General features: G+C 32.7%; 1 protein-coding gene across 1 annotated transcript; it reads left to right on the forward strand.

Moving 5' to 3' along the window:
* The first annotated feature begins 10,182 nt into the window (after nt 1-10,182).
* LOC132046954 (cyclin-B1-2-like) lies at nt 10,183-14,084 on the forward strand. Its single transcript, XM_059437810.1, has 4 exons — nt 10,183-10,389; nt 10,466-10,566; nt 12,615-12,712; nt 13,866-14,084. Exons 1-4 carry the CDS (start codon nt 10,264-10,266, stop codon nt 13,964-13,966), a joined length of 426 nt encoding a protein of 141 aa, XP_059293793.1. The 5' UTR covers nt 10,183-10,263; the 3' UTR covers nt 13,967-14,084.
* Nucleotides 14,085-15,487: the final 1,403 nt, after the last annotated feature.

The raw sequence follows: 15,487 nt of genomic DNA on the forward strand, positions 1-15,487 counted from the left end.
CTATTTGCTTTCTTTAAATTTTAGCTTTTTGCCTGAGTAAATACCATATTAACTATTAAGCAAGCTTCTTTTTAACGGTATATAAGCGACAAAAACAGAACTGTTATTTCTACCCTCTCATAAACATCATCATGATCAACATTTTTTTTTTTTTTTTTTTTTTTGTGTGTGTGTGTGTGTGTGTATGTAGTTAAAATAGACTAATATTAGTACTAGTAATTAAATAGCGGCATGAGTAGTCAAAAACATAATAAAGCAGTAAAAAATATCAAATGCAGTTGAAAATTTAAACACATGTAACTTTCGAGTAAACTCTTATAGTTTAAAATCGGCCCAGAAAAAATATGCAACTTTATATCATTTTAAGCATCTCTACACCATAGTAATAAAAACGTGCATATGTATCCAGCTACACTACAGAATTCTGCTCATCCACCCAAACTAATTAAAGCAGTAAGTAGAAATCTTGCAAAAAATGAGATTTTACATGAGTACTCACCTTGAGCTCAAGCCCCAAGTGGTTGCTTCTGATGAGTCTCATTTTCCAGATCAATGAATTCTTTTAGATTATGAGGAGAAAGAGAAATTGGAAGTAACAAATTATGGGCTTTGACGTTTTTTAGGCGTTTCCTTATGTTTCTATTGACCATGTTAAGTCGTCTGGTCAAACTTATGCTCTGATGGAGACCCAAGAACTCACGGTCCTCTGATAGCATCATGTAATAATCCTTATTTAATTATTTCCTTTCACTTCTTGGGTCAAATTCAGGTAGACATGTAATGAGTAGTACAAGTACTCCTACATTTAACACAAACAATAATATATATAACTGCAGTTTTATATTTTTTTAATATATAATTAATGACATCTCTGTACAAATACAATTATAGAAATTAAAAGAAAAGATTCAGTACCTAGTTTTAATGTCTAGCGTGAATCCTGTAACGAATAAAAAGTTAAAAACAAGCGCACAGAAGAATGTTTAGACAGGAGAGACTGTTTAGTTTTCCTCTTTTTCTCAGTAAAATTAAAGTTACTCCGATTTACTTCCATTAATCACAAGTCCAAAAATCTGAGTAGTAATAGTTCTTGACATCTTGTTGGTCCAGCAACCAACATTAAAGAGAAAGAAATGTGTAGGCATGCATTTCCAATACTCAGAACTCAGAAGATTTAGTAGACCTTGGACTTTATCCTATTTGAGGTTTGATGAGAAATAAAGTATTTGAAGATTTGGAAATTACTTAAATTTTTCATTTTAAGTTGAAGTGAAAATAATGAGCAAATAACAAACACTTACCCCCTCTGTCTCAATTTATGTGGCATAGTTGTAATTTCGAGATTCTAACTTCTAAACTTTGACCGTAAATTCGGACATAAAAGCTGTAAGTTTTTTGAAATACCATTTATATATTTAGAAACTATGTAAAAAGTATTATAAATCACAATAATTAACAACTTAAAATATTTAATAGACATATATCCGTAAAAAAAAAAAACTTGGTTGATTCTCGAATTCCAACTGTGTTACATAAATTGGAGAGAGGGAGTAATTAATACAATACTCTCCTTATTACTTAATTATAGCTTAGACACGTCTTCTCACAAAGGGGAGCTGATTCATTTTCATGGGCTAAACATATGAAAGTTTTCATTAATAATAGATGTCAGTAAACTTGAACTCAGGATTTTCCGTGGGCATGTATGACCATCCCATCTAAAGAGTTTAAATTGTTATGAAAAAAACACTTACATATATTTACTTAATCGTATCTTCTTGGGTTCTCCAATGGAAGAAGTTCTTCCCAAAGAATCGCCTTTTTAGTGATCTCCCCACTTATTAGTGAGTTAAAATTAGCTAATAACAACATAATCCGTCCAAGTTTTGATGATTTAATGATCCACTCATTTATTACTTCAACCTATTTGATCTATCTTATTCAGCCTATTTGAAAGTTGGGCTAATTTGCGCTAAATAAATAACTCAAATTGATTCATGAGAAATTATGTTAAATTATTTCAATTTTTTTCGTCGGATAGGTCATATATAGCCATATTACCAATAAAAATATTAGGTAATTAAATAAATTATAAAAAAAGTAAACAAAAAAAATTAAAACTTGGTAAGAGTTGGATGGGTTGGTTATGACCCGTTATTAGCCTAACTTGGGCCAACTCATCTCAACCCAATTAATCTTTAGACAAATTTCCCAATTATTAAACCGTCTATCTATTAACTTCGCCTACTTTCACTCGTCTAAATTTAGCTCAGCCCCACCCCCCCACCCGCCCACACCATTTGAGACCCCTTCTACCTATTATAATTACTCCCTGATGCCTTTAATATAATCCTTATACGTACCAAGTCTCTCTGTAGAACTAGAAAGAAAAATAAATTTTGTACTGGTTTCAATTTAATTTGATTATTTCGTTTCACAGCCAGCCATCCGATGCAACACGGGATCGTTGATTCACTTTTCAGTCGCTTTGAAAGCAGACCGGATGGGACAGGCTAGATTTGTTTAATTAGTTTAATCGATTCTGTATTTTGTAGAATATTTTACTCTGCAAATTTGACCGAATATATGAATAAATATTGAAGTTGAAACTTAGGTCAGCCATCATGAGTAGTTAAATGGTTATTCCTAAATCCTAACGAGTTCCTTGCATACCTTTTAATTTACTTTGGTCAAATCATATTATTTTATGATGCTCTAGATATAGCTTTAGGTTTTAGATATGAATTTAAAATGTCTTAAACGAGACATTAGAGATATCTTTTTACTCCAGCTCACTGCAGATACAGAGGAGTTGTACGCCCATATCTTAGCTGGAGAACCACGAAACCCAAAACCATACTTTTACTACAAGATTCGACAACCATTACTAATGTTCTTATAATTTTATTAATTTAGTACAATTGCAAATATGTTCGTGTCACATAATGCGATGACAAGACTGAAAATTTGGTGGTAGGTATGGGTACAACTACCAAAGAAGCTGTAGCTGGGGAAGCCAGAAAACGATAGTGTAGAAACTCTAAAACTTGAGAAAATCATTCAATAAATTAGTAACCCCTAAACCACAAATTAGTTCGAATCAGTTATTCCCTCGTTTCAGTTATGTGAATATACTAAATTGGGTATGTAATTTAAGAAAACAATGAAGGGTTTTTGACATATTTGTGGTCCTAAACAAGCTATACTAGTTTGGACATGATTTGAAGTTGAAGTTTTGTTTGGACATGCAATTTAAATTTCTTAAGTTGTATTTTTTTTTCTTATAGACATAATAAAAACCCTCCACTAGTTGTGGAAACTATCAAAATTTTCCCAATTCTTATACCATCTTACCAAATGAGCAATGAAATCGCCGTCCAAATGCCTACTATGTGTGGCATATAATTTTTGAAACTCATAACAAAATTAATATCTTCTTAGAAGGCCTTTCTTAAAAATACAACATCGATTGATCAATACTTTAGTTCGGTAAAATGAAAAATTGAACATAAGTTGTAAGTGTAACTACTCTTTTTAATATAATCTTCCCACAATGGTTGGTAAGGGGAATCATGTCCATCTGAAACATGAATTTGTTATAAATAAACTACCAACTTGTAGATCTTTTAATATTTGTTATAAATGGTTGCTAAACATGATTGGTAAATATATATACTAATTTATGGATCTATTTTTACAAAATATAAACTAATAGGTCAACTTTTACATTTAAATTTTTTTGAAATCATGGAATTCTAAATCATGCATTTTTGGATGACTTGGGATTTCATCTCATGTCCAAATACTGATTTCATCTCGTGAGATGAAATCGCCTGTCCAAATGCCTACTATGTGTGGCTATATAATTTTTGAAACTTTGTAACTTATTATATAAGTATGTCATAATATTTGTCGGGCTATAAAATCTTGTTTTTAACGATAAACAAGAAGTTAATGTTGAATTGTTTCTAAAACTTAAGCCTGAGATATCACAACTCGTGAACCAAACGACCCCATATGTGTATCCACTTTCGATTTAGGTCCATTTTAGATAATCTATATATAATATAAAGTTAGACATATATATTTGAGCACAATAACATTTTAATTAGAAAAAAATGATGTAATTTTGATAATAGTAACACCTCTCAATAACTTTAAATTGATTTATATATAAACATAAATAAGGTGATATACTACACTTTAAATGTGACAAAATATATCTCTACATCTAAGATTCACATTTATCTTTTATCTCCTTTTTTGACATTTTATCCTTGTTTTTCTATTTATCTTATTTTTTAAAATTTGAAAGTATTTGAATGCATAGCCCATTAATGTTTTTATCACGTCGCTGGGACATATATATAATAACATTAAGACACCAAACAATTAATTGGGAATCACATCCCTGGGACATCTAATGTTATTAAGACACCAACAATTAACGGGGAATCATGTCCATCTGAAACATCCGTTTACAATTAAATAACAGCATTCAAGTAAATGAAAGATGAAAGATCAAAAGCCTTTCATTTTCTAAAACGATTCATTCTTAGCATATAAAATAAAAATGTTGGAGTATCTACCACCAACAAAAGTTTGATTGAGGAACATATAAGAAGAGAGATGAGAGTGTTCAAACGGTAAGAAAAATTATTTGGAGAAACAATCATATTTTAGAAATTCACGGCAAATTAGGAGGAGAATAAGGAATTTTCTTTTGTGATTTGGAAGAACATATTGTTCCACTGTTACTGAAGTGAAGAAGGTGACAGGCCTGGGAGGGAAGAGGAAGAAAAATATCAGTGATTAAGTTTAATTTCTATTTCCTTTTTTAAAATGCTTTTATAGTTTTTAGTTTGTGAAATTTTTTGACAAGAAAATGAATCCTATTTTGAAAGTTAACACTTAACACGGAAGGAGTAACGGAACAAGAAGTAATAACTCAAATATTGCACTCATTATTGAAAGAGACATATAGAATAACTGGATAGCCAAAATCTTGAATTGATGAGTTTGTTCTTATTTCTAAAGATCATTTTATGGCTTTGCACTCGGTAAGTGTTGTATTTTTCTTATCCTATCTTATCAATTGTGTAGGTCTTGTGGAAAATTTTATTTATGTCAAATGTTCAGTACTTATTGCAAATTTTGTTTTCTGTTGGGCTGTATTGCTGGGGCTTGCAAGATTGAACATATTTGTGCGATTAGCGACAAATAGAGAAATATCAGGCGAGAAGTTACAATAAATACGGTGCAAACTTTGTCCGAAACCATTTTGCATCATTTTGCTTCTTATATCTCATGGAATCGCAATCATTTTTCATTTTTTGTGTCCCTTCTATTCTTTAAAATTTATCTGAATAGTATTGAAGTCATGTCATAAAAAAATTAAAACAGAATTTTAAGAATCACGAGAGTTCTCAAGACATATATGGCTTAAGGAAAAAGAAATCTAAAAATTATTATTGGTACCTGATGTTAGAAAACAACGAATTCCTATTTTTTTTTTTTTTTTTTTTAAATTTGACTAAACTATTTTGGAAATATGGTTTGTATTTCAACCAAGCAGCCCTAAAAATAGCTTTCTGGCGCGATTTGTGCTTTCACTACTTATCGTTAGGCCTTAATTGCACATTGTGATAAAATGTATAATCATTTGTGGGAGGTGTTTAACTTTTGCTTTCCAATAAGCTGCATAAATCATAATAGATGATAATTATTTTCTATTATAATGATTTTAACGTGTAGCTTTGGTTTCTTCACTTTTTATTTACTGTTCATTTTGTTACATGAAGTTTCAATTGTTACAGTTTTGCTATGGAAATTAGTGAAGTAAATTACTCCGACATCTAACCGGATACTTCATTCCTTCAGCTTTGCTCATATAATTGGTGTAAATCAGAAACTTATAATATAAATGTAACTACTATGTAGCATAAAATATCAATTCATATTAACTGTTACTTTATACATTAACGGGTCCAAAATGTTATGTCCCTATGGATGTTAATAAAAATTTAAATTTAGTTATAATTACCGTTGTATTTATTTTTTCCTGTCGTTTGGTAATCGGTAGGTAATTTTTATTATGTTTCTTAATATTCCTTTATTTTGTCATTGGGATTGTAATTGGTTTTAATTTTAATTTTTTAATATTTTCATATCAAGCAGATGCGAGAAGTTCAAGGCTAATAAACCCATATATGTTCTTATTTCCCTTTTTATATTTTTCTCCATATTTCTTTCTTTAATCTTTAGTTTTACTTTTTCATCATATATGTTGTAAAGTTGATAGAAATAAATATTTTCCTTAATATTTAATTAAATTTAATATTTTTATATATTTGTAAAAGAATACATATTTCACAATCACCGGTGATCATTAATTGACATGACATAGTTACAACTTTGATCTCGATGGAGGATCTAATTGACCTTCTTACACTAAATACTAGGAGAAAATCTGGCGTACTATTTGAATTTATATGACCACATTTAATTGCAAGATCCAATTTAGTGCATTCAATTTAGGGTTCTACTAATGTTTTGCAGTCCAAAGGGGAATTAGTCAAGCCAGTGTAGTGCATTCACCACTGGGCATATCCCCGATCTCACTTCCTTCCCAATCCTCTCCCTGCGGTGTACCAAAATAAAATTGTGTTCAAGGGGATAAAACCTAAAATTAGATTAGTGAAGAATGAAGATATAATTTGGAGTCAAATTTCATCTAATTTCATTTATCCATATTTACATTCAATCTAATAACTAGTATAAATATATGTTCATTAAACTCCTTTCCCCGATTAAAATCTCGCTTAATTAAGCATGTGATGTGTTTTTTTTTTTTCAAAAATAAAACTTTGTGGCAAAGGGTTGGACTCATAAATGTTTATTAATGGATTTATTTAAGTTATCATATGTGTTTCATTCTAAACTCCCAAAACTCCACCATCATACATTCTACTTTTCTGGTACACTTCCAGGTTGTTGCTTCATTTACTCACTCCAGTATGATTAGTTAACTTATCCGTGTAGGACCGTAGGTAATTTGCGGAGGTTGAAAATTGCTATTTACGGAGGTTTTAGCCTTCTCTAGCAACTAGTGGAGGCTAAAATCTCCGCGAATTGCAACTTTCAACATCCGCAAATTACCCTTCTTTTTTTTATATATATATAGTGGTGCTTCACACGGCTAAAAGATTAGAGAATTCACGAAATCATGTTTTTAAAATTGTAGTCGAGTTTGAAAGAGATCAATATGCTGTCAAAAACGAGAAGTAAAAACGGCTACTTGTGCACTTGCCCTGTGAAAATATGGCCTAAGAAATCCCAAAACCAAAGGCTATCTATGCCTTCTGGGAGGAAGTGCACAAATAGACGCTTGAAGGACCGTTATTTAAGCCAGTCAATTACAAATTATTTAAATTTTAACCATTTCAAACTTGAAATCTCAGATATGAAGTTTCAACTTCAATCCTTTACGTCCGAATTAGGAAAGTGGCAAGTCCAAATTCAAATATCAAGTCTGAAGTTTGAGTGGCAATTTGAACTTTAGTGAAGTTAAGTTTAACCAGTTCATAACCTCAATTTCATTTTAAAAATTCGACTTCAGCCACAAGGTGTGAAGTTGAGAACTAGTCAAACATATGTTAAATTTCAAACTTTAAATATTAGATTTTTCATACCAAGAACCCATTTTTAATGTTAGATTTTTAATAGCAAGGGTTTGTATGGATGGTGAACCACCGGCTATGCGCACATCTAAAAGAGGCATATGAGAAAAAAATTGGGCAATTGGCGCGAATGCCCTTCAAATGCGCTGGTCTTTAATTTTTGCCCCGTAATGCGTGGTCTTTAATATTTGCCCTTTTAAGCTAAAAGATAATAAGAAAAAAGACTTTACTACCCTACCCATAACATATAAAAAAATCAAAGTCTCAGTAACGAACCCCAAACATCCAATTAAGCCTATCCATCATTTCAACAACAAACCTTTCAATCGTTCCATCGTTCCAACATTTCACCTATGAGAAATCTCCATTGATTTTGTCCGCTACAACATCGAAAAGATAAAATACATAATACATAGCGTTTCAATTGAATGTAATTCAACTTAATTTGATGCTTTATTAAGTTTAGATTTGTTAATATTTGAAAATAACAACAAATCATCTTCTATGAACTAAACAATCGATATGCGGTTGAGATTCACATGCGAATCATAATTTTACTCAACAACATAGAATTGATCAAATTTATTGCTTTGTTCGATTTTGATTAGTTTATACGTTCCATTTGATTAGTATACAATGCTCAATGACTTAGACTTGAAATTATAGTAACTTCAACACAAAAATAATCGGGCAAAGTTAGAACAAGTATGCTTGAGGAGGCAAAAGTTTTTCTTTTACAAAAGAACAAAGTATCTTTGTTAGAGGCAACTTTCATTTTCATAAGTAAAATAAAAAAAATACACAAGTGTTAAGAATTAGACAAGTATGCCGGAATGAGGCAGAAGTTTACATTAGAAAAGAACAAAGTATCTTTGTTAGAGGCAAACTTTCATTTTTATGAGCAAAACAAAAATTTACGCAAGTGTTAAGAACTAGAAAAGTATGCGGAGGAGACGAAGTTTACTTTACAAAAGAACAAAGTATGCTATTAAAGGCAACTTTCATTTTCATAAGTAAAATAAAAAAAAATACACAAGTGTTAAGAATTAGACAAGTATCTTAGAGGAGGAGAAGTTTACATTAAAAGAACAAAGTATCGTTAGAGGCAAACTTTCATTTTTATGAGCAAAACAAAAATTTACGCAAGTGTTAAGAACTAGAAAAATATGCCGATATGCGGAAGTTTACTTTACAAAAGAACAAAGTATGTCACAGAGGCAACTTTCATTTTCATAAGTAAAATAAAAAAAAAATACACAAGTGTTAAGAATTAGACAAGTATGCTGGAGGAGGCAGAAGTTTATATTAGAAAAGAACAAAGTATGCTGTTAGAGGCAAACTTTTATTTTTATGAGCAAAACAAAAATTTACGCAAGTGTTAAGAACTAGAAAGGTATGCCGGGAGGAGCGGTAAGTTCACTTTACAAAAGAACAAAGTATCTTGTTAGAGGCAACTTTCATTTTCATAAGCAAAATAAAAAAATACACAAGTGTTAAGAATTAGACAAGTCTGGGAGGGTAAGTTCACTTTACAAAATTACAAAGTATGCCGTGAGAGGCAAACTTTCATTTTTCATAACCAAAACAAAATATTATTAACAAAACAACACCAATAACACATAAGATTGCATAAAAATCAAAATTATTAACAAGACAATACCAAAAAATCAAGACACACATAAATTAACTTAATTCATGAAGTTATGCCGAACAAGCATAACTTTATGCCGGAACCGGCATAACTTCAGTTTCAAAATCATAAACTCTGCAGGACCAAGATATGTTGCCTCAGACAAAAACATTCTTCAAAAAATCAGATTATTAAACAAAAACAGCAGTAACAACATAAAAAGCTGTTCACAGGCAAAACTTCAAAGATTCAACAAAGAGAAAACCAAAACGCATATCAAAATCAGCTAAAATATATTACGACATTCATAATACGATATTCAAAAAATCAAAATATATACATGGGAACGAAACTAAAGTTGAAAAAATCGTAGAGACACTATAACAAAACACTATAATTTTAAATAAAAAAGGATCAATTAAATATAAAAAATGACGAAGACAAAGATATCAATTCAACAAACAACAATTTAACATAAAAACAAATATTGAAACGAGCAAAAGATCCAAATTCGTACCTAAGTTTTAGAACAAGATGAGATAGACACAAAAAAGAGGAGGAAAGAAGCAAAAAAAAAAAAGAAAAGAGCAAATGACGAAATAGAAAGAGTTTTAATGGGGTAAGGGTAATTTAAAAAACTTTCATTAAACAAAAAAAGCAAGCAAAAAATTAAGAAGACAAAATGAGGGGAAAATATAAAGACCAGCCCAAAAGAAGGGCACTCCGTGCAAAAAAATGAAAAAAATTGTTGAGAAGCCCAACTACCATAACAAATAAAGGCCTATAGAGACTCCACAAGTAAGAGGCCCAGCTATACTATAACAAGAGTCCGTCAGCCCAGTTGTACCCCTTGTTTTCTTGTTCAGAAAGATTTGTTTGCTTGAATTACTCTCACAGAGCAGCAACAAGAAGAAGAAGAAGAAGAAGAAGAAGAAAAAGAAGAAGAAGAGAGCAATGGAAGATTCAAAGACGATAGCACACGAAATCGGAGGAGTGAGAAACGATGCGTTTCGATTCGGTCTTCATGGTGTTAAGAGCGACATCGTTGGATCTCATCCTCTCGAGTCTTCCTATCACTCTGTAAATCTCCACACTATTCTTTTGCCTATACATAGATGTTTCTGATTATCTAATCTCTCTTTTGTTTTGGGGGCAGACCAAGGTTAGGCAAGAGGAGATGAAGAGGAAGATACTTGCAAACACTTACGGCTCGGCTTTACCTATCAAGTTAGAGCTTGATCGCCAAATACTTTCCAGGTTATTGTTTGTTACTCATCGTTTGTTAGTATTGATTTGGTTTGAACTGAATGAAGGGTTTTCATTGCCCTTTTTTGTGCTTAGCTAGGGTTTTATTCATGTATACAGTGTTTGGTTTGCAATTTAGAAACCACCATAACTAATACATGGATAAGTTACGAGGAAATGTATGTATTATTTTACCCAGGATAGAACGTGGAATGACAATACATGAATAACTATTACATGTAGTATTAATTTTGCTCCTTTTTCAGTTTATTTTTTCTATAAAAGTCTAATTGCACTTGGATAGACCGAAATTGATACAGAGCTAGGTGTGGTTGATAGCGGTATTGAAGAAACTCATGAAGAGGTGAATCCCTCTTGGTTGATTGATGAACTAATGAAATTCGAGCTTTTAATTTAAATCGACAACTACTATGCCTCTATCTCAACTATTTTGTTTAGACTCGGGTAAATTTATTGGGTTTTCCGTGGCGTGGTTTGTGAGTTGTGACTCATTTTTCTTTTTCTTCTTTGGATTTTGAGTCATTGACCAACTAAACTGAATCACCTTGTTAAGTTGATTTGAGTTATATTAAGTTAGGAGCTTTCTCCCTTTGTATAGGTAAGGAAATGCTGTGTGGATTAGTTGAGAGTTTTGGATGTAGATGTGTTTGCTGTTCTTCCGAGCCATTAAGTATTGATGAAGTCTTATGTTATCATTGTCAAAAAAAAAAAAAAAAAAAGGTAATGATGAAGTCTTACAGTGAACTGGGCGTGTTCCTACAAGCATTAACTGTCCATTCATACTTCTAGCTGATATTGTATTCCTTAACAAGCATTAACTGTCCATTCATACTGGTAGCTGGTCCTTATGCATCTGATACTTATATCAGCTTCAAGCCCTTCACAATATGGATATAAGAAGCATGCCTTTTATATTTTGTCCTGCACCCATCATTGTGAATATGCAGCAAGGTTCAATCATTTTATGTGGGTGGACTTAAAAGGTCAAGTTTCATATTTGACTGTTACCTTGATACTTGTTAGAGTGGGAAAAGAAGGTGACTTACTGATACCTTTTCCTAGAATGGGAAAAGAAGGTGACTTACTGATACCTTTTCTTCGGTTGAACAAAACTAAATGGATTTCCTCTGTTATAGTTTAAGTGATACCAAAGACCACTTCTCTGGTCTGATGTCATTGCAAAGATTTTTCTTGCTAGTTGCCTCCATTACTATCATACTTAAATGGCTGTGATGGCGGCTAGAAACTCAGCTTATTTTTTCAACTTAGACTCATGTAATTTACAAAAACAATTGTATGGAAAAGAAAAAGCTGTCTTCAACTTCCAGATGTGTCAACATCTGACCCTTAAGCTACACAAATGAACATTACTCTTAGCCCCCTTCCCCCCTCACTGCCACCACCCCCTCGGACCCCTTTACTATTGTCGACCTCTCCTGCTCTCCCACTTGCCACTTTCCTCCTTGCTCCCTCTCACTTTTGTCCCCCTACCCTGCAATCTCTCCGTCACACCATTATGTCCAGCATGCTCGTCTAGTTCAGTATATTTCACAAAAGAATATATGGTTGATCTTGATTGATAAGGGGGGAATTTGGTCAAATTGTATTCATCATTTATGCAATAAGAGAGGGAAAGGTCTCAGGTATTCTCAAATTAAAGAGGAGGTCATTTTAGTTGCCAACTTGAAGAGGGTAGTAGTTCAACCGATAAAATCCCAATACTTTGAATAAATGGGAACTTTCACAAGAAAGGTGGTAAAACCAAGGGCTTAAATTGGGAAGATAAGCTAGTTAGGGCTTAGAATTACAATTGAAAACTTGCACCATCTTTAGTTTCATCTTCTAAGTCCATTAATATTTCTTTTACACTAGATTCAGAAAGCTCATTAGCAGATTTTCTAAGTAAAATTCTACTGTAAATTGTTTCTTTCTCTTTTGGTGTAATTATTGAAACCTTACTTTCTGGGTTTTGAACATAGTACCCAGAAGTTGTGTGTCTCCCTTTGTTCTGAGTTTCTTTTCCCTTCTAAACTTTGCAGATTTCAGAGGCCACCGGGGGCAATACCATCTTCAATGTTGGGGCTAGAATCCCTAACCGGAGGGCTGGACGACTTTGCTTTTGAGGACTACCTGAATGGTATCAAAATCCTTATGATATACTATCTTGTTGAAGTTACTTTTAATTTGCTGCCAACGTAAAACTTGCCAAGTCATGATGAATCCTCATAACACCCCAACTTGTTTGGGAATAAGGTGTAGTATTGCCTATAGCCTATGCTATTCCATAGGAGATGCCTTTAGTTGATGGCTTTTGTTTGGTTTCCATTAACTCATAAGATATTGGAGCGTGATTGCTTATTGGCACTTCTCGAAGGTCTAGTAGAACTGTTTACCTTATGCGGACAAGTTTTAACTATCTACTCTCTCTGTATCATTTTATATCACGACCTCTGGCTGGATTTTAAACTCTTTGACACATAAGTTAAATGTATATAACTTTTTTGAAATTGCCTTGAAATATTGAGTCTTCATCATGCTAATATATTTCCAATAAAAGCAGATCATTAAAGGTCGAAAGATAATGTCAAAATTAAAATATTTGTAGAGAAATGTGTCAATATTTTTGGAACGGCCCGAAAAGAAGTGTGTCATAAAAAATAGAACTTGTGGAGTAGTAATTCTCATCTGCGGTTGTCTTTGCAATAGACAAAGAAATTTGTTCTCATTATTCTTCGAACTAATCCAACTTCTCTGGTACTTTTACATCTGAATTTTAGGTAAGTAGAAAGTAGACAATCTGCTCAGCCTGATTAGACCGCGGTCTGCTGATTAAGTCAGATTATATGATATCAGATTGGATGAAAGCTGATTCCATTGTAAAGAATGTATTAACTTCTTCACCAAAAAAGAATGTATTAACTTGTGTCAAATGTTTCCTCCCACTTGCTAGAACTTGTTGATGCTAAATGTATAGAGCATTTCCACGATTTTTCACCTAGTTCTTCAGTGCATAAGAATATCAGCTCCCCTCTAATGCCATCTAAGTCAATAGCTTTAGCTTTGGGTATTATTTTCCATAAGTTTCTTGTGACAATTGAGTACGTAGTAGTAATGTTCTGTTCCTATCCAGCTGTGTGAATTTTTTCGTGATATCTTGAGATGTTGGTGAGGAAGGGGATTCAGTTGGATACCATCACTTGATGACGTGACTTTGTATTGTTAAGTATGTCGGTATAAATGTATATACTCGAGGTCTTAACTTCATATGTGTTTCTTGCTGCTTCTTGCAGATCCTAAGGATTCTGAGAGCTTTCGTCCAGTAGACATGCATCATGGCGTGGAAGTGCGCCTTGGGCTTTCTAAGGGGCCTGTGTGTCCCAGTTTCATTTAAACCATTTGCAATTGATATGTAAACTTATAATGCTGCTGTATTCTCAATCAAACTCATCTTCTAAAAGACTTGGGTGTCCTGGGTATTCTTAATATTAGCTGGATTTGGAAACCAACAATTACTGCTCTTTTTTCCTTCTCTATTTTCGTCCTATTTTCTTTCTTGCTTTTATGCCCTTATCTTCTTCTAATCCGACCACCGGTACCACCTCCATCTCCACCGCCTTCCTTTGTCATTTTTTATCTTTTCATGTTTGATTGAAGGAAGGGGCTTGTGATTGGATCAATGAGGGTTGATCCAATATCCTTACTAGTAACTTACCCTCACTTAGTATTTATATCAAATCATATATACCTTTAGGGGGATTAGGGTAAAAGGAAGCAGCATAACCATACTGCTGTAGGGAAGGAAACTCTAAAGAGCATGAGGAAGAGAAAAAACTAAATAGCCAAGCGAAGAGACCAGTAGGGGTGGGTATGGTATGGTAGATACCGGTTAGCGATTATCATATCAAAATCGGAATTTTTCATACTGCGGTTTCGGTATTATGGTATTTGGTATGCATTTTTAAAAAGTTTGGTATTCGGTATTCATAAAGAAAATACCGAGATATCGAACACTATACCGAAGTATATAGTTATATATACAATTAATGTATCTTAGTATTGTAATACTAATAAATATATAAACTAGTATTATTAGAAAATTAGTTGTTTAACTGTTGAAACTTTGACTACTCTATCTTGATGTAAATGTATTTTTTGTGTAATTGATTAACGAAGGGGATTGTTTGTACTTTCTTTCGAATATTTTTACATTTATAAGGTGTTTAGTACATAATAATTGAGATCTTTCTTAAGTAGCGGAAGTCATAATTCTCCACGATATGAGTATATGTAAGTCGAAGTCGGACAAACTATGGTATCGATTTACTGTACTGTAAAATATCGAAATCAAACTTTAAAATACCAAATCATAGCGAATTAATTTGGTATGGTAATGGTACAGTATTTTTAGGAATCGAGAATCAAAATTACCGTACAAAACTTTAAATGCCGTACCATGCCACCCCTAGAGACTAGGACCAGTCAGCCATATTTAGTGAGAGCGGCCAAGAGGGATCATCGGTTGTGCTTCCTTGAGAAGTTAGTCCTTAGATGTTTTTGGAAACTCTTGTAGCCCAAACTCAAGGTACCCAGAAGATCTCACTAATTTATTCTCTGGCTGCGTCGCATCTAATCTAAAAGCGTGTGTACCACGTAATATATTCTGTACACTTTCTCTTTACTAACGGACTTTTGGAAGAGTTAGTTGATAGGATTCACTCACATAAAGAATTCAAGTGAAATTGTTTTTGAGTTCAAAGAAGACACCTCCAACTACATAGGGGACCTAATATGAAGAAGGCTCAAAGAATGAGACAAAATGAGACAAATCTAGCTCCCCGATGAACTAGAACCACTGCGAGTGATCTAAATTAATCTATCTCTTTACGAAATTAAAAAACTTTCTCAAAAACTA

Source organism: Lycium ferocissimum, chromosome 2, assembly GCF_029784015.1.
Source record: "Lycium ferocissimum isolate CSIRO_LF1 chromosome 2, AGI_CSIRO_Lferr_CH_V1, whole genome shotgun sequence".
NCBI lineage: Eukaryota > Viridiplantae > Streptophyta > Magnoliopsida > Solanales > Solanaceae > Lycium > Lycium ferocissimum.